At 40.7% G+C, this 24,124-nt stretch overlaps 1 protein-coding gene across 1 annotated transcript in view; it reads left to right on the plus strand.

Annotated features, from left to right (window-relative positions):
* Positions 1–11,976, plus strand: part of LOC143270217 (secretoglobin family 2A member 2-like) — a 66,945-nt gene extending 54,969 nt beyond the window's left edge. The window contains exons 2-4 of the mRNA XM_076559302.1: positions 8,367–8,528; positions 10,128–10,318; positions 11,768–11,976. Of these exons, the coding sequence (XP_076415417.1) occupies positions 8,471–8,528; positions 10,128–10,318; positions 11,768–11,809 (291 nt within the window). The 5' untranslated portion in view covers positions 8,367–8,470 and the 3' untranslated portion in view covers positions 11,810–11,976. The remainder of the gene's footprint in view (positions 1–8,366; positions 8,529–10,127; positions 10,319–11,767) is intronic.
* The last annotated feature ends 12,148 nt before the right edge of the window (positions 11,977–24,124 follow it).

Below are 24,124 nucleotides of genomic sequence, written 5' to 3' on the forward strand. Positions count from 1 at the left end.
GTGGCATGACTTCCTTGGTACTAACAGCACCTTTTCTGTGTTAGATGAGGACTCTGTGGTCAGGAAGAGGGGAGGAGAGATTTCACTTGTCATGACATGCTCTAACTCGATCAAAAAAAAAAAAAATCACCGAAGGTCAGAAGCCTGATTTTGAAGCACATCCAGGGCCATGTGCCAGCCTCTGGCTACCTCCCCATGGCACCTTCACCGAAACTGAACTTTACCCAACTTTCATGGGCCAAGTGTGTGTGGTTAAACCTTTAATCCCCTCACAAAGTAATAGTTTATTTGATTTCTTGGGTGCCTACCCTGACATCTTATCCAGTTAGTCGGGAATACTCTTCCATTTTCTTCTTTTTTTATTATTAAGAAATCTTCTATCCATACCCTTCCATTTTAATGACAACGCTTTTCTGTGAGCCATAATGGAGCCATAGGTGGCCGTCTTTCCTCTTACAGTTGTTCAAAGACGGGGAGGCCAGGAACTGATATCAAGTTCTCCCTCTAGCAGAGCAGTGAATCTCAGTCAGGAGAGATTTGCTCCCCACATCCCCCCAAGCCTTGTAGACACTGTCTGGAGATGTAGTATTGTTAGAAATGGATGATGGTTGACACTGTTGGCATCCAGCGTGTAGAAGCCTGCTACACTTCCTACCTACATAAGACTATCTCAAGCATCATTAGTTTCAGTTAAGAAAAGTTGTGTTAGAGAAATGATCTCAAGTGCAGACACTGGTGACAACTGATGACAAGTGCAGGTACAGATCTTTCACTCAGGCACCTGAGTCCTCAGTTTGTAAGGTGACCGAAGCAACGTGAGCACGTTCACCCTCCAGTGTGTAAGGCTCAGGCTCATGTCTAGGCCTTTCACCTTGGCGTCTTTGCCTGCCATGACTCTTTCCTTCCTCCAACTTCAACTCCATCCTTTTAATCCTTCATGTCCAAATCCAAAATTTTGCCCCTCTGAATTTTTATAGGTCTTAATCAATCTCTCTTCCCCTCAGGCTAGCTTCATATGAGATAGTCTTTTTTCATTTATTTTCACAATAAACAGAATTTATGTATTACTTTTAATTAAAACATAAATACTTTCTTCCTCCCTCTCCTCAAACCTAACCCTTCCATTCACTGACCCTTGTTTTTTCCCTCCCAAATCCAATGGGGCTGGAGACAGCCTTTGTGTGTAGCACATTATGACCTGAGCTCACGATCGCCTACCTCAGCCTTCTTTGTATTCAGTCACGTTCTCTCCCAACTGTCCTTCCTCTTTGCACTTCCAAGTCTTTTCTGACAAGAATGACTTTCAGTTTAAACTAATTTTTATTTTAATATACAACATGGTGGACTGCATTGGGGTATTTTATGCATATTTGTTCTTATTAACCTCCTCTCCCTGATGTTATGTATTGATCAGTTTTGGTATTTGGCCAATTCTCACTTCAGAGACTGTTTTGTTATGTTTCTCCCTATTCCTGTCTAAATGTATTAATTTGGATAATCTCTCTTCTTCTTCTTTTTTGTTTGAGTAGGGCTTTGTCGAACTTCCTTAGTTTCTCCATCAACTCTGATAAGTCTACACATTCTTTTCTTTTCTATTTCATTACTTCTGCCTCAGCTTCTATTACTTCTTGCTTTCTACTGGGTTTGGATTCTTATTTTCCTGAGATTTAAGTCATATAATAGATTATTTATTTGAGAGCCTACAGAGATTTTTACTGTGAGCATTTATAGCTATAAACTTTGCTCCCCAGACTATGTTGGACATATCCCAGAGGCTCTGATGGGCAGGGCTGTGATCTACATTTGTTTCTAGGACTTCTTAATTTTTTTATTTAAGAAATTATTTTATTCATTTTATGTGACTTTTTAAATTTCTGTCATGATTTCTTCAATGACTTATTGTTATTCATCCAAAAGTTGTTCTCTGACGTCTACATATGTGTGCTGTGGCTTGCCTGTACCATGGCATAGTTGTGCCCACCTCCCCAAACATTAATAAATAAATTGACTGGAAGAATTATTGGCAGTTGATGGTTGCTGGAGAAAGGAAAGTTACTTTTTTTGTTTTAGGGATGTGGGCCTTAGTAGATTGCCTAGGCCCAGTGGGTGGCCCCATGCTCATGTGCATATGTTCAGCACTGACTGGACTCAGAAGGAAGGAAAAGAAGAAGGAAGAGAGGGAGGGAGAAGGGAGGAAGAAGAAAGGAAGTAAAGGGAATTGGGAGGGAAGTGAGATCAGCATACACCACCAGCCAACAGTGCAGCCAGGACCTTAACACAGCCAGTTTGACTCTGAGTCCTCACACATGTCTCATTGGTCAGCACACCTTGCAGAAGAAGGGTTTAAGAACACTCAGAAAGGTGGCCAAGCAGACTTTACACATCTGTCAGCTGAAATCCCGTCTCTCAGACCCTCCCTTTCCAGTTCCTTCCAAGTAACCTATGAAGGCTTCCCCACTTCCTGGGTTTTCTGAAATTTTCCCTACATTTCTCTGCTCAGAGTCTCTACTGAAGCTTGCTGAGGTGACTAAAGTCTGACACCCAACACTTTGGAGAGTGAAACAGTAGGGTTGTCCTCAGTTCAAAGTCACCCTATGTCACATAGTGAGGCACTGTCAGAGCAAGCGGGCAAATAGACAAACAAGCCTGTCATAGTCCTTGGAGTCAGAAAATGTCTATTCTTTCAAAGAAAGCTCCTGCTCACTCCTGTGTCTTCCCAGAAACTTTTATCCACATGTGACTTTTCTCTGTCCAATCAGGCTCATACTGTACTGCATGTGTCTCTATTCAGACTTCTTTGAAGCAAAAAAGACTCAGGACTTGTCATTGAGTTAGCTGAAATATAAAGCAGTGTGTGTGTGTGTGTGTGTGTGTGTGTGTGTGTGTGTGTGTGTGTGTGTGTATTGAGGTGGGAGACATTTCTTGTGTCATAAGCCTAACATTGAGGCTGAATGCACTCTTTTTCCAACCCCATGTCAGAAGGGAAAGGCTAACCCTTTCTGAGAGGATTCTTATATTCTTTCAAAATCACCCCAAGCCCTGGTGCCTACATGAATTCACACAAATCGGAGAGCCAACCATCTGTAAGATAATACAACAGGAATAACCTTGAGGACATGTGTGTGGTTGTCATGCTGGATCTCTGAGCTAAAGAGGGACATAATAGACATGGAGATTCTTCCTGTGTGGTGTAGATGGGCTGGCCTGGGTTAAATAACTTACAGAATGGAGACCCGTGCCTTTAGATACCAAAGAATGGCCAGTGTTGGATATGATAGAGACGGTCTAAACAATAAACACCATAGCTAAGAAACACACATGCCAGGATTGATATGAACACAAAGGTGATCCTTGAAGGGAAGGTCTCTATGACTTCAACAACAGACATCTTAATGTCATTTAAGAGTGTCAATGTCCAGATGTATCTCCTGAAATATCTGGCCTGAGTAAGCACCCATAGCGTGGTTTGTGAACTCTGTATCTCTCTAATGAAGAAGAAGTTGATCCACAAAGGCATGTATGAGGAAGATCTATGATGCCTGGTAGGTAAGTGTGGACCAGGCTTACAGAACCACAGAACAAGATGCAGTAATAAAATGTGGTTTATCATGATTCCAAATACTGTGAAACAAATACATATCTGGAACTTCTAATCAGAAAACCTGAAGATATCATTTAAGTATGATAATGCTTTCTTTTATATGCATGTATGTTTTTGACACTGAATGAATCATTGGGAAAAAAATGTCTCACACACAATATTACTTCCTTCTATTAAGCATGGCTAGGACTGCTATGTGCCCCAAATGTTTATGTCTCAAGTCTTAATGGGACCCATGGTCATATTAATATGATTGTTCCTCGTCAAATATTTTATGTATCTCTCAAAACACAAACTCATGCAATGTAAAACCTAGAAAGACTTTAAAGACTACAGTGCTTTAGACTAGACTGTGATCCATAAATATTTGTCCCAGCGAGTGGGACATTGAAGGATGCTAGAATTCCCCAGACTCTGAACTGCTGGGAAGTTTGAACAGAGTCACCTTTGAAAAGGGAGAACTATCAACACCACTATTATGTTGAGCCATTTGGCTTCACAAATTTTCAAATGAGGCTTTTATGGGTTGAGTCATTGATATTTGACTTTTCACATAAAAATCTGTATCATGTGTTCTGAGAAAACATTCAGGTTAAATAAAAGATGTCTCTATTTTGTAGACAGCTATGTCTTATATGAAGAATTTTACATATGAGTAAGGAACATTCTAAGGGGTCTTATTTCAGCTGAAAACAAGACAGGTCCACTGGAAAGACTTGGGAAACAGGAACAGCCCAGTTATGGATTGGGCAAAGAGACAATATTACATATCACTGTCACTTGACTTTGGATTGGATGACCCTGGCCAAGGACAATGAGATAAAAGTACACACATAAGGATGCATGCCTACACTTAATGTGCTTAGATAAATCAATGTCTTTTTTGGCTTCTGCTCCTGCTTAACGATGGGAACAAAATGTCTCAAATGATTATGACATTAAATAAAACATTCATAGGTCATTAAGAATGGGTTTTCTCTCTGTGGCTCACATACACATTTCTTCCTTCTTTTTTTAACTGGAACCAATTTTGATTTTCTTCTCACTGTGTCATTCAGGTGTCACTATCCACATACATCCTTTCTTAGTATTGATTTCAAACTCCCTACCTCCTCCACCATTTTGGATATTAGCAAGTGACAATTTTCCTTTAAGTATATTCTATCCTGTCTCCTCCATCTAGAAGCCACTGTCAAATTTGTCCCACAGTATTACTATCCACTTTTTCAAGACAACAGTACCTTCTCCAAAATGCTGCCCTGTGCTCTGTACAGGATAATGTCTTCAATCCATGGTGCCACTGTTCCTGCTGATAAAGTATTGTTCTTCCCACACATAACTCTCTCTGAAATCTTACATCTATTGGTAGGGTTATATAGACTCTCAAATTAAAAAGTGACCTACACAAGATGTGGACCAAAGCATTCTTCAAACTAAATGTGCATTCAACACAGGTTGCAGTGCATAGGTGATGTCCCTTAAATATGGCTTCCACAACAGACAGATGTATATTTGGTGCATGGATGAAAACTCCATGTTACTTGATGTTTTTTTGGAATATTTCTTCTTGTGATAGCCTGCTTCTTTTAACCTGAATTTTTAGATGGTTACAAAACAATGAATTTCATTATGACCTTTCACATACATGCATCATTTTACTTTGGTCATTTGGTCCCATCAATACTCTCCTTTCTCTTCCTCACTACAAATAATTCCTCCTCTACTTTCATGTCATACAGATTAGATACATACATACATAAATACATACATACATACATACATACATAGTGTGTATATTATAGAAAACATGATATTTGTATTTCTGAGTTCAACTATTTTGTATAACTTGATAATATCCTGGCCCATTTATTTCCATGTAAGACACATAATTCCATTCTCCTTTGAATAAAACTCCATTATGTATACATACCACATTTTATTTGTCTTGTTATCTTCTGATGGACATCTTAGCTGATTCTATAGCCTGGCTATTTTGACTAATACTATAATAATTATGGATGTGCATGCCATTCCATTATATATCCAAGTGATCTAGCTGAACTTCACAGTAATTGTTTTGTTTTTGTTTTTGTTTTAACTTGAGGGACTGTCATACTAACGTCTATAGTTTCAGCACTGGAAAACTCCCACAAATTAGTGGTTAATTAGGTGAGGTGGAAAGGTTATTTGCATGCTGTTTCTGCTGTCCTGATAAAAGTTCAGCAGAGTTTTATCTATACTCACTTTACCATAAAAAGGAAGCTCAGAGAGCCATGATAGCTGCTCTAGGGTAAGTCATGAGCAGATGTTGTCCCCAGGATCTGAAGTCACATCTGCATGAGTCACACAGTCACTCACCATACACCCATCATTCCTCCCTCCCATAAAGCAGCAAGGAGCCCTAGTAGTTGACAGTGTCCTCTGATTCAGGAAAAGTGACACCCTAAACTTTTAACACAGAGGGAAACTATGTTTAGCTGTCTGGAATGAACCATGAATGTTAATTTAATGAAATGACTTTTCATAAGACTCTTCAGTGAGGATCAAAACGCAATAAGCTTCCTCTGAAATTCCTCAAAGAAGAGGGTCAACAGGAAAACCTTGCAAAAGGGTGTGTGGTCATGCACTGGCCCTAGCCACTGGAACCATCAGAAACAGGTGTAAACAAAATGAAGCTGCTTAAAATTGGAAAAGAATGGATGGTCAAGCTGGAACAGGGATGGAGTGGGAAAACAATGAAAGAGATACCATGATAGAGAGAGATATCATGGGGATAGAGAGAAACCCGGTGCTAGGGAAGTTGCCAGGAATCCCCAAGGATGACCCAAGATTGGACTACTAGAAATACTGGAGAGGGTGCCTGAACTGAACTGGCTTACCCCAGTGATCAAATCGGGAAATACCCTAACTGTCATCACAGAGCTTTTCTCCAATGAGTGATGGAAGCAGATGCAGAGATCCACAGCCAAACACCAGGCTGAGCTCCAGGAGTCCAGTCAAAGAGAGAGAAGAGGGATTCTAGGAGCAAGTGCATCAGGATCATGATGGGGAAACCTGAAGAGACAACCAAACCAAACTAGTGGAACTCATGCAAGTTGGATCAATGGCTGTGGAGCCTGCATGGGACTGGACTAGGCCTCTGGAAAGTGAGACAATTGTGTAGCTTGATCTGCTTGGAGACCCCCCTGGTGGTAGAATCAGAATCAATTCCTAGTGTATGAGTGGGCTTTTTGGAGCCCACTATCTATGATGGGACACCTTGTGCAGCCTTGAGGCCGGGGAAAGGCTTGGACTTGCCTCTACTGGATGTGCCTCCCCCTGGGAGGCCTTGCCTTCTCATTGAGGGTGGTGGGCAGGTGGTTTGGGAGGAAGATGCTGGGGGGTGGGAGGAGAAAAGAGGGGGATCTTTGGTTGGTGTGTAAAATGAATGAAAAGATTTTCTTAATAAAAAAAATAAATCTTGGAATCAAGGAACAGCAAGATTTAATGGACAAGGAGAATAACATTTTGAGTACAAAGATATTTGAATATGTCATATTTATAATAGTTAAAAATTGGAAGCATGCAAGTACATTTAAAATATGTTCTCTATACTGTAGAACATCAGATAACTATTAAAACCACAGCCATGAGTATGTAGATAATAAAAATGTTTATAGAATAAAAAATTGATGACAAAAATTAAAGAATAAAATAAAATAAAACTTCAAGTAGAGCTGGGCCTGTTGGTGCACACCATTAATACCATCATTCAGGAGGCAGAGGTAGGTCTCTAAGAGTTGGAGACCCTCACAGTCTACATCAGTGGTATTGTGGGAATTCATTCCATTTAACCAGTGGCTTTTAGGGTATTTGACTCTGTGGGCATGGTCTTGTCTGAGTATGTGATCGCTTAAGGAGAGAGAGGGGTCGATTTCTCTTGGGGAGAGGAGACAGGATCAGGCAGAGGACAGCGGCTTGCAGTTGGTCACCACCAACCTTGAGGAGAATGGAAGCTGGATCAGCAGCGGGTCTATAGCACGTCTACGCTGCTTTGAATTAGTGAGTCTGTTTCCCCATCGCACCCTTTAATAAATTTATATATATATATATATTTGTATATGTATATATATATATGTATATACAAACATATATATATACACACACACAAAAATTGGAAAGTAAAGCCGGGCGGTGGTGGCGCATGCCTTTAATCCCAGCACTCGGGAGGCAGAGCCAGGTGGATCTCTGTGAGTTCGAGAGGCCAGCCTGGGCTACCAAGTGAGTTCCAGGAAAGGCGCAAAGCTACACAGAGAAACCCTGTCTCGAAAAACCAAAAAAAAAAAAAAAAAAATTGGAAAGTAAAAGATAAAGAACAAGAAAAGGACATGAACGAAGAAAGATGGAGGAGCAAAAAGAAAAAATGAAGGGAGTGGGAAGATAAAGAAGAAGAAGACAAGCTGAAGAGGGAAAATGAAGGAGAAGGGGGTATAAAGGAGGAAGAGAATATCTTTTAAAAAGTCAAACTATAGTGCTGCAATCTGCATTAATTTTGGAAGCTCTTCGGGAAAGTTACCTGCATTATTTTTGGAATCTCTTCAGGAAAGTAACCTACTGTCATACATCATACTTTAATTCTGAGAGTCTGGTTGTCACTAATCTGTTTCCTTGTCTTATACAAACAAGGCATAGGCTTCCTTGACTGTTTCCTGTTCTCTCATGTTGTCTGGTACAATGCCATGCTGCTCCTATGACTTGGCGTTCTTACTTCCTGCATGACACTAAGGTGGCTGCCCAAGAAATAAATAGAGGAGTGCTGAGCTCTCAACTCCAGAAAGTTCCCTGATCTCCATCTTGTATCAAAGACCAACCCACAAGGGCTGCCTCAACATGAAGCTGGCAGTGGTCTTCATACTGGCCGCCATCCCCATTTGCTGCTATGCCAGTGGTGAGTTGTGGGAAGGGTGGGCTGCTTTTGGACCACACATTGTTTCTGGTCTACAGGAAGAAGTCCTAGTGCCTGAGCCCCAGCGCGTGTCCACAGTGGTACAAAGTGTCTGATGCAATAGCCCTAAAACTCAACACTAATTCAGACGATCAAAGAGGTACCACTGATGTGGGTTTGGTCCCCGTGCTGGAGCCGCATGTGATGTATCATTACCATGCAGGAGGGCCCATGGTGATAACAGTTCTCCTGAGATCCATGGCAGGTCTTGGACTTGGATATGAGATATTTTACAGGAAATGGGGAGGATATAAATGACACTGGGCCTAAGTGGGTTTCCTGAAATTGTACTCATGAATCTCTTTAACTGTGGAAGGAGTTACTTTTCAAATTGTACCATGTGACCTAGGAGTAAACAGTTTGTGAGCCACAAAACAGACTTGGGAAATGCTGTTCTGACCCCTTTATGTCGGGCCATTTACTTCCTAGTCTTGCTGGTGGGGAGGACAGTTCATATCCCCCGAGTCCACTTGAAGTAACGACCAAAGTAAAGTTTTGTCCCTGAGAATGTAGTCAGTACAAACATGTCACACGTGTAATAGGCTTTGTATAATTTGCATTGTTTATGTTCTACTTCACTCATCTGAGAGGTTGGTGCAACATGACAAGAAAGTGGAGTTCTCAGTTAACTTGATAGTAAAATCAGGGTTACCTTAGGCTTAGGGTAAAACTAGTTCATTTGAACCTACTTCCTGACTCTCTCTTCCACTGGTTGACCAAATGACATCACTTCAAGTGCAAGCATTTATATTTTATGATACTTTTTGAGCAGACGATAGAGTTAATGGTGCCAATGGATAATATTCTGGATGCAATATTTATAAACTTTTAAAATACTTCACCGGGTTCACAAAATAGCACTGCGTGAGATAGATCATGGCTAGAAAACAGAAAGACAACTGTTCACTGTGTCCCATCAGAATAAAACTTCTCATTTCTTGCGTGTCATCGCTGGCAAAGGTTGTGTGGAGTTTGACTTCCCTTGTTGGCGTGTTAGGGGCAAGTTTTCAGGACCTAAAGGGATCTTGCAGTCTGCATCCATTTTCTGCATGGGGTCACTTCAAGTACTGGAGTTTCTGTTTAAGTGGCTTTGGCATGCAGATGGTCGAGTTAACAGCAAAGTGGATAATATGTGATATATATTATGTGATATATATTATGTGATATACATTGTGTGTGATCGTTAGAGGACGTTTGAACATATCCCACGATGTTCTCGAAATAGTGAAAAAAGGCGGCAGGCGTTGACGAGACCTAAACCCAAACGCTGCCCTTGCCCAGCACGTCGGCCTGCTGTCTCCTCAGCGTCCTTGTCAGTGAAGGCTGTGTGGGGTTCGGCTTCTTTGTGCTGGTGCTGGGGTGTCAGGGGCAGTTGGCGGTTTCTAAGTGGAATCTCACAGCCTGCGTTTTCTGTCCCAGATTTGGCAATGCCCCACGACCTTTGCTAATCTGTGTTTCCACTTGTACTCGAGAACGTGATTATCATGAGAGGTGACCCCTAATGAGTTCAAACCTCCAGCCATGAATGCCGTGTCTTTCCAGGTTCTTCTGGCTGCAGCATGTTGGATAATATTATTGAAAGTACAATTGACCCAGCTGTTTCTGTGGAGGATTATCATGCCACCATAGATGAAGCTACAACTCTTCCCTACCATAAAGGGGCTGTGACCAAGTTCAAACAGTGTTTCCTGGACCAGAGTGAAGAGACTCTGCAAAATGTGCACGTGATGGTGGTAATTATTGATTTCCCCTTTTTTTGTATTATATAACTATATAAATATATATATATATATATATATATATATATATATATATATATATATATATATATATTTCGACTAAAGAGGAAAAACCAGGTTCCAACTTTGTGACTAAAAGGTCAAAGCAAAACCTATCTATGTACTATTTTTGAATGATATAGTATGATTTAGTGGTGATATTTTGTTCAAGAAAGCCATTGAAAGACACAGTTGATATTCCATCTTATTTTGAAGACTTTAAAATAATGAAAGAAAAACAAAAATGAAGGAGCTCACCCAGAGATCACTCTCTTATCCATTACTTCCAAGTCACACAAATACAGGTGCAGGCACACACACACACACGCGCACACACACACACACACACACACACACACACACACACACATGCACACATACATAAGCACACCATGACACAGAGAAACACCTCAAATTTTTAGTCAGAGAAAAATACACTTGATTCTCAGGAAGTCCTGCTTTATGTTGGTGATCATGGACCCTTTCATTTGCAGCAATAAAGAACAAGTGGAGAAGACCAGAGTTTTAAGAACATCATGACTAATGGTCCCTTAAAAACAAACAAAAAAGCAAACAAACAAAAACCAAGTCACCCAGGTGGTGGTGGTGCAGGCCTTTAATCCCAGCACTCAGGAGGCGGTGGCAGGAGGATCTCTGTGAGTTCAAGGCCAGCCTGGTCTACAGAACAAGTTCTAGGACAGGCTCCAAAGCTACAGAGAAACCCTGTCTCAAACAACCAAAAAGAAGAAAAACAACAATAATAACAAGTCAATGGAATAATTTATAATCTTTTCAAGTATAAACATATAGCTCCAAAAATTTATCTAAAGTGTCCCATGTTCCCTTTTAAGCATCCCACATGTGCCAAATCTTAGGAATATGCCCAGTTTTAACTAAAACCACAGTAATACATGGGCCCTAACAGTACTCTTATGGGCTTTCTACTTGGTTCTAATATACCCAGTTTTTTTAGATCATTGAGGAATTTTTCAAAGTCACCCACTTTCTCTTAAGCAAGGATTCAATTGTGCAAGTGTTGAGAGAATACTAGCAGAGCAGTTCAAATTAAGGGTCATCAAACACCTTCAACCACAGGCACCTCTAGCTTCAGAATGGATAGAGTGAGTTCCCATGGCAACAGCTCAGGGAATTTGGAAATCCGAGGGGAGAGGTAATCAAGGGGGAGTCTTAGGAGAAAGATCCCAAAACTGTTGGTTTCATGACTCCTTGTCTCTTAAACATGTACCTAGCCAGATTTTTCTCCTGGACCTTTCTGAAATATTGAATAGTAATTGAAAATATTGAAAAATAATAATGGGGAAAAAAACAAGAAAATCTTTTTCTTTTCAATATTGGGCTTTAAAGTAAAAGTTCAAAATTTGAGTCACTTCATTTGTTTTTCAGGAAGCAATATACAACAGTGAAGATTGCCCAGAGGAGGCCTGAACGGCCTTGAGATCTTTGGCTCACAGGACTGATGGTCACAGGCCAGCAGCTGATATCACAAATCATAAGTTTTCTTTCTTGATTTTATCTTTCTACCTATAAAGTGCAAGACAATTGTTGGAACCTCAAAGGCATTTCTTTCTACTTCATTAAATTAATTGCAAATACCAATTCTCCTTTTTGTGATCTTTTAAAACTGGGGTGCTGAAGAGGCCTGCTACCCTCTACTCTAGGACACACACCCTCAGCTGCCTCCCACACAACCTTCCTTGCCAGGCCTGAGTCCCCTCTCTGGAGAAGGGCTCTGTTTAGCATCCTTGGGATTATACTGCTGTGGGCTCTGAGACTGGGCTGTGCGCTCAGCCCTGCTGCCTCTAGGGCTTTGTGTCTACAAGAATTAGAAAATAAAGTTGGTTCCACATGTGGCACGAAATCAATAGAGCTCGGCATGTAAACAGGTTCAGGGAAAGCAATCATAGGATCATCTCATATGAGGAGAAGGGCTTTGACAAACTACAAAGGGTTTTTTTGGTTGGTTGGTTGGTTGGTTGGTTGGTTGGTTGGTTGGTTGGTTGGTTGGTGGGTGGGTTGGTTGGTTTTCATTTTTTTGGGGGGGTTGTTTTGTTTATAAGATACTTTCCTTAATGTCAAAACATCCTGCTGAAGATAGGAATCAAAGGAAATGGCAAACATAATGTTTCTTAGGTCAAACTTAATTTACAAAAAACAACAACAACAGAATCTGACACAAGAAAATTAAAGTGTTTCCTTTAATAATAAGGAAAGAGAGAAGTGTGTCTATGTGCTGAGAGCTTTTCCATGGGGTGCCTGTGGTGACAGAGTCTAAGAAATGTCTCCCACAGGCTTGTGCATTTGAACACTTGGTCCCCAGTTTGTGGAGATGTTTGTGAAGGCTATGGAAACTTAAACACAGTGGTGCTCCAGCTTCCTAAGGCGGTGACCCTTTAATACAGTTCCTCATGTGTGGTGATCCACAACCATAAAATTATTTTCATTACTATTTCATATCTATGATTTTGCTACTGTGATGAGTTGTAATGTAAATATCTGGTATTCAGGGTATCTGATGTGTGATCCCAGTGAGTGGGGTTGGGACCCAGAGGTTGAGAATCACTGCCTTAGACGGTGATGCATTGCTGGGAGAAAGGCATCCTTCCCAGAGGCTTTAAAGCTTGGTCCCACATCATGTTTCCCTTCTCTGCTCCATATGTGTGTGTGAACATGTGCCCAGTCAGCTTCCTGTCCCTGCTCCATGTGTGTGGATGAACATGTGCCCAGTCAGCTTCCTGTCCCTGCTCCATGTGTGTGGATGAACATGTTCCTGTCCCTGATCCATGTGTGTGGATGAACTTGTTCCTGTCCCTGCTCCATGCGTGTGGATAACATGTTCCTGCTCCATGTGTGTGGATGAACATGTTCCTGTCCCTGATCCATGCTTGTGGATGAACATGTTCCTGTCCCTGATGCATGCGTGTGGATGAACATGTTCCTGTCCATGATCCATGCTTGTGGATGAACATGTTCCTGTCCCTGATCCATGCGTGTGGATGAACATGTTCCTGTCCCTGATCCATGCGTGTGGATGAACATGTTCCTGTCCCTGCTCCATGTGTGTGGCTTAACATGTTCCTGTTCCTGCTCCATGCGTGTGGATGAACATGTTCCTGTCCCTGCTCCATGCGTGTGGATTAACATGTTCCTGTCCCTGCCCCATGCGTGTGGATGAACATGTGCCCAGTCAGCTTCCTATCCCTGCTGCTGTGTCGTCCTTGCCTGTTACCATCTTTCCCCTGCTGTGATGACTCTGACACTCTGAACTTTAAACAAGAATAAACCCCTTCTTCCCTAACTTGTTTCTTGTCAGAGAACTTGATCACAGCAACCAAAAACTAAGTACTAGAGTTGCCTGAATTTTCAGTTAAGAAAAACAGCATAAAAAGAAATATGCTACAAATAACACAGGAAGAAATCAAGTTATCCCTGTCTGAAGATGATAATTAAAACAGACTCTACTAGAAAACTCTTAGATCAAAGACACTCTATTTGAAAAGTATTAGAATGTGAGACAGAACATTTAAAAAAAAAAAAAAGCAGCATCTCCATACACCCGTAAGGAACACACTGAGAGGGAATTTAAGAATGCAGTGCCATTCAAAATAAATACCTACAAATGTGCCTGTCCTATATTCATTTCTAGTTGTGTGATAAAATATCCTGACCAAAAAAAAAAAACCTAAAGGAGAAAAAGTTTATTTTAACTCACATTTCCGAGAAATAACCCATAACTGTGGTGTAGTCACAGTTACAGGAGCTTGGAGCAGTTAGTTACACCACACCATAGTCAAGAGCAGAAAGTAACAAAGGCACACCCTCTCACTGCTCATCTGCTTGTACTCAGGCTGATTTCTCACTCATACAGTTCAGGGCTCCCTGCCGAGGAAAGGGGGCTGCCTATAGTGTCTGGGACTTCCCACATCTATTCACCTCATTAAGACAGCCTCCCACAGACATGCACACAGGACAACCCCAATGAAGACAATACCTCACTGAAACTATCTCTAGGTGAGTGTAGACTGTGTCAATGCGACAGTCAGCTAAACAAAGAGGTGTAAGACTCCCACAATGAAACCTTCACAACTTTGAGGGAAGAAAATGGATAAGACATTAGAAGTTAGGCAAAACATCTATTCTCTTGAATCAGCAAAATAAGTATTGTTAAAATATACATATTACTGAAAAAGACTACATGTTCAATGAAATTATTATCAAGACTCCAAAAAGTAGTCTTTAGGGAAGTAGAAAAAAAAAACAAACAAACCCAAATTTGAATGGAAACGTAAAAGCCCCTGGTTTTCCTAATCAACCCATAACAAAAAGAACAGTGCTAAAGGTGTCACGATGTCTTATTTCCAACTGAACTTCTGAGCTATGGTGGGCACTGAAACCAGCATGGCATTGGTATGAAAAGAGATCTAAGCAATGGAATATATTAGAAGAGTCAAAGATAAAACATTCATCTTCAGCCACACAACTATTGTGTCAAAATACATAACAGAGGGAATAAATTAATAAATTTGGGCTCAAAAAATTACAGTATGTTTGTAGAACACAAAACAAGATAAATAATCCACATCCCCCCCAAATCATTTCAAAATACAACAAAGACCATAACATAAGTCCTGAAATAGAAACTAGTAGCAGGAAAACAGAGAGGAAATAGTGACCAGGTATAGGCCAGGACAGCTTAGGAAGTTAGACCAAAACTGACAGATGGAATGACTTGAAATTTTAAAAGTGCAGAAAGGAAAAAATGTCAAAGAGAATAGAAGACTGATAGAATGAGAAACACCCTCTGCCACTTATTCATCTGACCAGGTACTCAGTTCAGAACACATAAAGACATCGACAGACAATACATTGTTTCCAACTCTCTGCCAGGATGTCCCCTGAGCCTGGGAGGGGATGAAATGGGTATCACATTGAGGGCTGAGTGTCTGACATCACGTTACAGATTCTGTATTAACTACTGTTGCAAACAGTTCTCTGATGAAGGCTGAGTGCATTACTATATACGGCATAAATATGCACATTTAGAAGACAGTTTGACAACATGACCAATTAGAAAAACAACAATAGTAGACAACTCCCCATGCAGAAAAAAAAAAGTCTTCCACGAAGAATCAGCTAGATGTTGTTATGGGTTAGTCTCTAGCCAATCTTTGCTGTTTGCACCAGCCGGACTCACCAGTATCTGCCAAGGATGTGCTGTTGCATTCTGGGCAGAGTAACCATATGGCTTTTTCATACATTCTTCCATGACTCTGTTGGTTTTTTTTTTATTCTTTGTGTATTTTAAATGTTAATCCTCTGTCAGATGTATGGCTGACAAAGCATCTTTCATCTCAGTCCAGTCAGAACAGTTAAGATCAACAAGACAACCGACAACAAATGCTGGTAATATTGTGGGGGAAAGAAGAACCCTCATTCATTGGTGGGAATGCAATTTGGTGCTGCCACACTGGAAATCAGTATGAAGAATCCTGAAAAAAAAAACTATATGACCCAGCTATACCACTCTTGGACATATGCCCAAAGGACTCACATATTATTCCATAGATATTTGCTCCACAGATATTTGCTCAACATGTTCATAGCTACCCTATTCACAGTAGCCAGGAAATGTCCTTCAACAGATGAATGGATAATGAAAATGTGGTACATATACACAATGGGATGTTATTCAACTAAATAAAAGTGAAAGCATTAATTTTGCAGGTAATGGATGAACCTTGAAAAGATTATATTGAGTAAGGTAACCCAGGCCCAGAAAGACAAATGCTTCCAGTTCTCTCTTGTTTGTGGTTCCTCCCTTCAAATCTTCAGATATAAGTGTAGCTACCTCTCCTCATCAAAGAAGCTTCTCTTTACAGCAGACGGAGACCATCACAGAAAACCACACCTGGACACATGCACAGATAACTGATCATGGGGAGCCCAGCCCCCATGGACACATCTACATAACTCCTGCATCTATGGCTCAGAAACATTTTGAAAGAGGGAGCAGAAAGAGTTGACAAAAGAGTTGGAATTGAAAGGAATGGGCTGTGAAACAGACTCTCTTAGGAATGGCTGCATAAACAAGGCCAGAACAATGGCAATATCAATGGACACGTTAACAGGTAAGGGAGAAAATTCCATGATGTTCCCTCATGGAGACATAGAACTACATGCAACTACTGACTGCTGGGAAGGGAGGAGAATTACCTTTCCCAGGGATGAGCCCCCTTATTGGTTACCCAATACAAAGTGGTCAGCCCTGAAACCATACACACAGAAACAACAAAACCAGACTTGCTCAGGAAAGTAAAAGTTCATGGCTTAGATGCCATCTGGATTTAGTTGGGTCTGATTGCTTCCTTTACCAAACTTCAAAACTTTAATGGAATTTGCTACCTAATCAAACAGAATTAAAAACAAGTAATATAATTAGAGTATTTATTACAAAACAACCAATTCTGCTTCCTGGAAATCACACTGTCATTTATTAAGTATTTAATATATGCTATTACTGTATGAGAAATGAACAAGGAGCTTCATGGAGCTTCAAGGGGCATGAAGAAGAAGGAAATGGCAAGGGATGAAGGTCTTGGCAATGTCGAGAAAGAAATGCTGAGGGAGAGTCCCTGTGGCCTGGGAACTGGAAGAAGATAGAGGTAAGGACCAGGAAGGCACATCAAGCCTGGACTTGAGGAAATGGAGATGGTTGTAATATTTCCACTCAGAATGACTCAGATGCAGCAAGGAGAAGAAAGCTGACAAGAAGCAAAAGGCTCAAGCAGAAAACTGTGGGGCTTGCATGTGGGTCGGCACCAGGTCCACATGGCCCACTGGAGTCCAGGCCATAGGGTTCCTTTCTAGTCATGGAGCCATCTCTGGGAATCAAGCTAAGGAGGGAAACCTGGAGCCGGGACACAGGGTTTCTCTGATGCTCTTGGTTCCTGGTAGTCACTGGGGATTTATTACAAACACACTGCTCGATTCTCTAAAAACAATGGGGAGCAACTGACATGTACATAGCACCCACTCCTCATCAATCACCATCCTAAGGATGTTGCACACTGTAGCTTGTTTATGTCCCACAACTCTGTGCTTTTTGTCTTTTTAAAGAGGCAGAGCATCTAGTCTCACAAAGGTATTGCATCTCTGAGTCCTCTGCACACATGCACCTTCTTTCTTCAGACAGTGAGGGGAAAGGGCTGCAGACTTCTCAAAGGCCAGAAGCAGGCCCCTCCCAGTAGAGTCCTTTCCCAAGTCTTCCAGGTGTTCTGGGAATGCCCAGCTAGAGAAGATAGCACTTCCAGGAGTGGCCTCCTGGAGCTCACTCCTGTTTTCTCTGAGCATATGTTCATCTCCCTCATTTTCTGAGTGTCTCCAAATTTAAACTGTCTGTGCTCTCCTAAGTCTCCCCTGTGGCCTGGTGTTATGGCTCACACCTGAAATCCTAGCATATGGGAGGCTGAAACAGGAGGATTACATGAGCTTCAGCCTTATAGGAAATTGGACACCTGCCTGATCTACTGAATGAGATCCAGTCTCAAAACCGCAACAACAACAACAAAAACCAAACAAACAAACAGACAGACAAAAACTAAAAAACAGAAACAAAAGCCACCCACTGATCCTAAGGCAGAGGAAACATTTCCTCTCTCTCCTACCTCCCAGAGCTCTCTATCCCTATCTATCTTCCTATCCTTTCAGGCTTATGTTCTACTGTGTGTCTCTTCAGCCTTTTTGGAAGTATAAAGGTATGCAGGTGTATTCCCAAAATCAAGTCAGTACAAAACAATAGAACACTGTGTGAGGAAGGGTCTTTCTTAGTTGCTGTGGGCTCCCCATTGAGACCAAGCCTCTCACTTCTGCCCCATTTCTGATGGGAGAGGGTAATGTATCTCTCTTAGAGAAATCACAGCACCCCTTTCACTCTTCTCAGCTCCCAGAACACACATAGACATATCAAGGGGAAAGCCATCACCTACAGGAACACTTTGTGGGTGGGGTGAAGGATGTTGGTGATGAGTATGGGTCTCTGTGTTAGAGAGGACGTGAGAAACCTGGAGGCTCCTCCTGGGCTGTATGGAACAGCCAGACTAGGCAGGGTGACTCCCAGGAAAGCCAAGGCCAGAATTCTTCCCTGTAGAAGAGTTTGAGGAGGGATTGATGCTAGGGAAGTGGGGCATGTAGGGAGTCTAAACATGAAGCAACAAAGCCAAAGCATGAAAAGCACCTAGGGAAGAAAATGTATCAATGGCTTTAATAACAGGCATCTAACTTTTGTCCAAGTCCAGGGGCCTCTCCTGAAATCTCTGTCTTGTGAAAGTATACCCAAATCCATTTCTGATCTTCAAAAGAGCTTAAGGGGAAGGGGCCTTATATATGTGTCTGAAGTTGATCTAGCCTCATAGGGGAAGGAGAATCCAGATCTACAGAATGGCAGAGAAGATGGGAATGTGTTTTGTTTTGTTCCTAAATGCCACACAGCAGAGGTATCTCTATAACATTTAATTGCAAACACTTAGAGATTATTTATTTTACTCGCAAGATTTTTTTTACTTGCAAGATTTTTAATAATAAAGTTTAAAATTGTAGAAGAAAATTAAATTTATAAAAAAACATTTAAACAGGAAATGTCTCTTTTGTGCAGCTTTTTTTCTGTACATACACAAGTCACTTGATTCCATGTCTTTCATTTTTTCACATTCCATTAAGTATGAAAAGTACTTTCAGTTGCCAAAAATTGTTGATGTGACTTTCTTAAGTCATCAATGAGCCAGTGGACACATAAATGTAATTCTCTCATGTCACAATTTTTATTCCCACCTAGAACATGAGTTTCTCCAGAGTACTACCCTAAGATTTCCAATTGCGCCAGGCTTTGTTCTAGAAGGTGCTTCATAAATACCTGGCCAAGGATGTGGGATATTCTGTGGCCATACCACCCTGAATGCCCCCAGTTGCAGAGGATGTGGGGATACTGAGGAGTGCTAGAATTCTCTAGTTTCAGAGCTTATTTTGAAGGGAGATCATCTAGTGCAGGCTGAGGGTCAACAGCCCTGCTATTCTGCCATATTTGGCACCCTGCATCTCTAATATGCCCTTTCTGGACCAGTTATTGTCATTTGATTCCTCAGAGAAAAATGTACCAAAAGGAGTCATGAAAATTAGAAAGTCCAGTCTCTTTACTCATGTGGGGTGCTTTTAAAATGAATGAGAAGCCTATGAAGGGGAGTCCAATAGATAACAAACTGAGTTCATTAATGTCTGAGGCATCATGTAGATCATCATTAAGTCTTGGGCAAGGACACAATGTTACATTTCATTGACAGAGTCCTTATTTGATTTTGGACTGAAGGAATCTGGCCATGAACTAGGAGATGAAAGCACACACCTAGGTAAACACATGGCTTCTTTCTGTCACCTCCTGAATGATCTTTGTTCTTGGCATCTTCTGGTCCCTCTGAATGACAGGAAGAAACATGTCAGAAATAATCCTGACATTAAATAATGAACTCATTATGTATAATTAAGAATTGACTTGGGCCAGAGAAACAGCTCAGCATGTGTTGTGCAAATGAAAACTACTTTGAGATTCCATCTCACCTTGGTCAGATGACTGTCATCAAGAGATCAAATGAAAAGAAATTCTGGCAAGGACATGGAAAGAGGTAAATCTTTATTCGTTGTTAATGGTAATACAAACTGGTGGAACTATTATGAAAGTCAGTGGTAAGGCTTCCTCACAAACACTATGGAAGTCAGTGTGAAGGCTTCCTCACAAACACTATGGAAGTCAGTGTAAAGGCTTCCTCACAAACACTATGGAAGTCAGTGTGAAGGCTTCCTCACAAACACTATGGAAGTCAGTGTGAAGGCTTCCTCACAAACACTATGGAAGTCAGTGTGAAGGCTTCCTCACAAACACTATGGAAGTCAGTGTGAAGGCTTCCTCACAAGTCTATAAATAAAACTACCCTATGACCCAGCTACACTCTTGGGCATATAGACGGGAAGGGCTCTACAACCTACTACATTGCCTACTTGTTGCTGCTGTATTCACAATAGCTAGGAAATGGAAATAACTCAGATGTACATAAACTAATTGCTGAATCGTGACAGTATGGTACATATGCACAGTGAAATTTTATTTGATGCAAAGAAAAATAAAATTTTAAAATTTTCAGGTAAATAATTGGAACTGGAAAAAATTATACTTAGTGAGGAAACACAGACTCAGAAAGACAATCTCACGTGCTCTTTCATTTACAGAGCTTAGCTTTAAATCTTTAGATATGTGTGATTAACTTTGAGTGCCTTTAGAAACCAGGCAACTAGAAAGAGGTCATTGTGAGGGGGACTCTGAAGGGAAGGAGGATCACAGAACACAGGTAGTATAAAGAGAAGATGGAGATATGGTGGGGGAAAGGTTTAGGAGGGAGAGGTTTGGGAGTACAGAAAGAAGGTGGGATAGAGCACGGATAACTAATGCTAAGGATGTTTGAAACAGCCACATAGAAACTTGCTATTTTAGAAGCTTCCACATGTACATACAAAACAAGAATTTAAATGGAGGCCCGCTATATAAGGATTAATGATTATCAAACAAAAAGTACATTGCCGGGTTGAGTATCCCACCCTTCAAGTTGTCAGTCAAAGAAGTCTCATAAACCCCCAAAATAAAACAAAGTACTGTCATTGCTCTTAGTTACCCACAAGAATTAGGTAGGAAGACCTTGTAGCTAAAGACACAATACACTTGAATCATAGGGGCATGATCAATGAAGCTAGTAATGATCTGAGAAATTCCTCCCTAAAGGTCAGTGGTATTCATAAGTGCCAGAGGTGCTATATAGACTGCCAAGTAAGAAAAATCATCAACAGTTTTACCCAGCCATGAACCCTGAGAGCTAAAATAACTGACCTGGCAAGATCTACCATTGGTGCCAAGATGATGTAAATGTTACTAGTGTAGCCAATGGCTTTCTGATTAAACTCAAGGCCTACACTATGGTTTAGAATTCATGCCTGGTACTGTAAACCTGGCCAAGAACCTGTGGCTGAAGAGGTCACAGACCCTAGGCAAGAACCCATTTTACTGTTTTTTGTTGTTGTTGTTGTTTTGTTTTTAGATGGAAAGATTATCATACTCCCTTCTAATTGCTTATCTCTATATCCACAGATTAGTGCAACTCTCAACTCTTTTCAGAGAAGCTTCATTTTATAGCAAATGGCAATTAACAGAGATACTCACTGCTGGTCAGAGTGCAGGATAAGTAACTGTGGAGTACTTCTCTCTAAATAAAATATTTATGGCATGGCCTCTCCCAGCATGGCTCATGGAACATTGTAGAAGATAAGGTAAAGAGACTTTAAGAGCTGGAGGTTAGGGAGGACTATTGTAAAACAGTGTCTATTGAACACATAGGAGACATTGCATGCATGAACTCACAGTGGCTGTGATGGCCCACACATGAACTATACAGGATCAAACCAGTCAAAATTTCAATATAAATGCGGAAAGGCTTATGAAGCTGAGGAGCTTTGACAGTTGAAGGGTACTGAGGTAGGGAGAGCTGGTTTTCTTCAACAAGTGGCCCCTCGTATTTTGACCATGTGCCAGTGGGTAGCCCTTGTAGATGTAACCAACTGTCTTATTAAATAAGAAACACAGAGCCAATGCAAAGAAGAAAGCCAAGAGATCAGAGCTAAGAGCCTTACCTGCCTGCTGCAGCTAGTCTCTTCAGCCAAGAGACCTCTCCAAAAGAGACCTACTTCCTGTCTGTTTGTCTTTATATAGACTTTCTGTTCTGCCTTCTCATTGGTTGTAAACCCAACCACATGACTGCCTTGTCACTGCCTGTCTGTACAGACCTCCAGGTCTTCTATGGTTGGTATTGAGATTAAAGGCGTGTGTCTCCAATGCTGGCTGTATCCTTGAACACACAGAGATCTACCTAGCTCTGCCTTCCAGGTGCTAGGATTAAAGGCGTGTACCACCAACGCCCAGCTTTTGCTATGGCTCTTATAGCTCCGACCCCCCGGGCAACTTTATTTATTAACATATAATTAAAATCACATTTCAGTACAAATAAAATATCACCATATTTCCCCTTTTCTATTTTAATAAAAAGAAAAAAGGAAAAAGGTTATAACTAACATAAGAAAAACTATATACAAAAGTACAATAACTATATACAATATATACAAGTAATAAATACCTAAACAATGTCTAGTCCATTTGCATTTGACAAATTCAGAGAAAATAATTCCATTATCTATCCTATTTTGGTAAGTCCAAAATATATCTAATTCACTTTCTATCCTAACTAGTCTTCAACTATAACTAACTAACCTTCAACTCCCTCAGAGACCCAAGAAGGAAATAATATTAGCTAACAAAAATAAAAACAGGAAGTGCATGCAAGCAACTTCCAAAAAATTTGTGAGTTGACAGAAACAGCCAGCTGCCTGGACAGTCACCTGAGGTTTCTCCACAGTGTTGGGGCATCATCTCCAGCCTATAGGCTTAGCGTATCTGAAAGACTCATTTGTGAAGTAGGATGTACACAAGGTTAACAGTTCAACCTCACACTGGATGAGAGCAGTCCATGTACCAGAAACACCTGAATTCCACTAGTGTCTTGTCACGATTCGGGATTTTAAATTCTGGAAATTGTTGATTTTTTTAAATTCAGCTGTCCATTCTTCTTGGCTGTGTATATATGGCTTCATCTCAGCATCCTGTTCTTCTCCATATCCCTCTATTAAATGCCAGTCTACTATTGAGAAGTGTGAGCTTAGTTACTCTTCAAGAATAACTGTTTCAGCTGCTGTTCCATTGCACATCAGAAGCCATCAGCCCACTGCCTGTTCAGCTGCCTTCAAAGAAAAGGGCACTGTACCTTTTCCAGATTGTGAAGGCCACTTCAGGGATGGTGCCATATTGTCCTGGCCTCAGAAGATGCCTTTTGATAAAGCCATAACCACACTTGTTTTGGCAAGAATCGGTAGTCCTTTGCTTCATGTCCTGTCTGTCCATTTTGTCCTGTTGATTCAAGGATACTTTGTTGTCCAGTGGCTAACTTTTGCCACAGTGAAAGTTAACTCCATATGTGGTTTCTTCAATGCCCATATTTTCTCTGAAGTAGATTGGTACTGTCAGGAGCCGACATGTCTCATAGTAATAACAAAAAAGAAAAATTTTCTAAGTTATTATAACATTTTAAATGCCATATTCTGTAGATCTCTGAAGGGTTTGAAGATGACTTGTCTATCTAAAATATATCTGCTCAATTTTTAAAACATACCTAATATGACTACAAGTTCTATTATAATGTCTAACTACGAACTTTCATTTCTTTATTTCCTAATAGTTGGTAATAATAACATTCAAGGATCAGAAAATTGCATTACATTGTTAAATGAACGGTATAAGTACAATTAGAAATATACATATAGCATTTTCTAACAATATCAATTTCAATATATATATTTTGTATACAATATAAAACAATCCAATCCAATGTAAAGTATTTAAAATTAGTAATTGTCTTTTTCTTTTCTTTTCTTTTCTTTTCTTTTTTTTAACAAGAACCTTAAATCTAATCTCCTTTGCTTAGCCTTTTTCCTAACCCTGACAACAACTTGTAACCAACCCCCCTAAACAATGAAAATTATTCCAGACCCAAAACCCATTAAAAGACCAAAAAACCACCCTACCCACACCACCTCTTTGGGAAT

This window comes from Peromyscus maniculatus, chromosome 1, assembly GCF_049852395.1.
Source record: "Peromyscus maniculatus bairdii isolate BWxNUB_F1_BW_parent chromosome 1, HU_Pman_BW_mat_3.1, whole genome shotgun sequence".
NCBI classification, from domain to species: domain Eukaryota; kingdom Metazoa; phylum Chordata; class Mammalia; order Rodentia; family Cricetidae; genus Peromyscus; species Peromyscus maniculatus.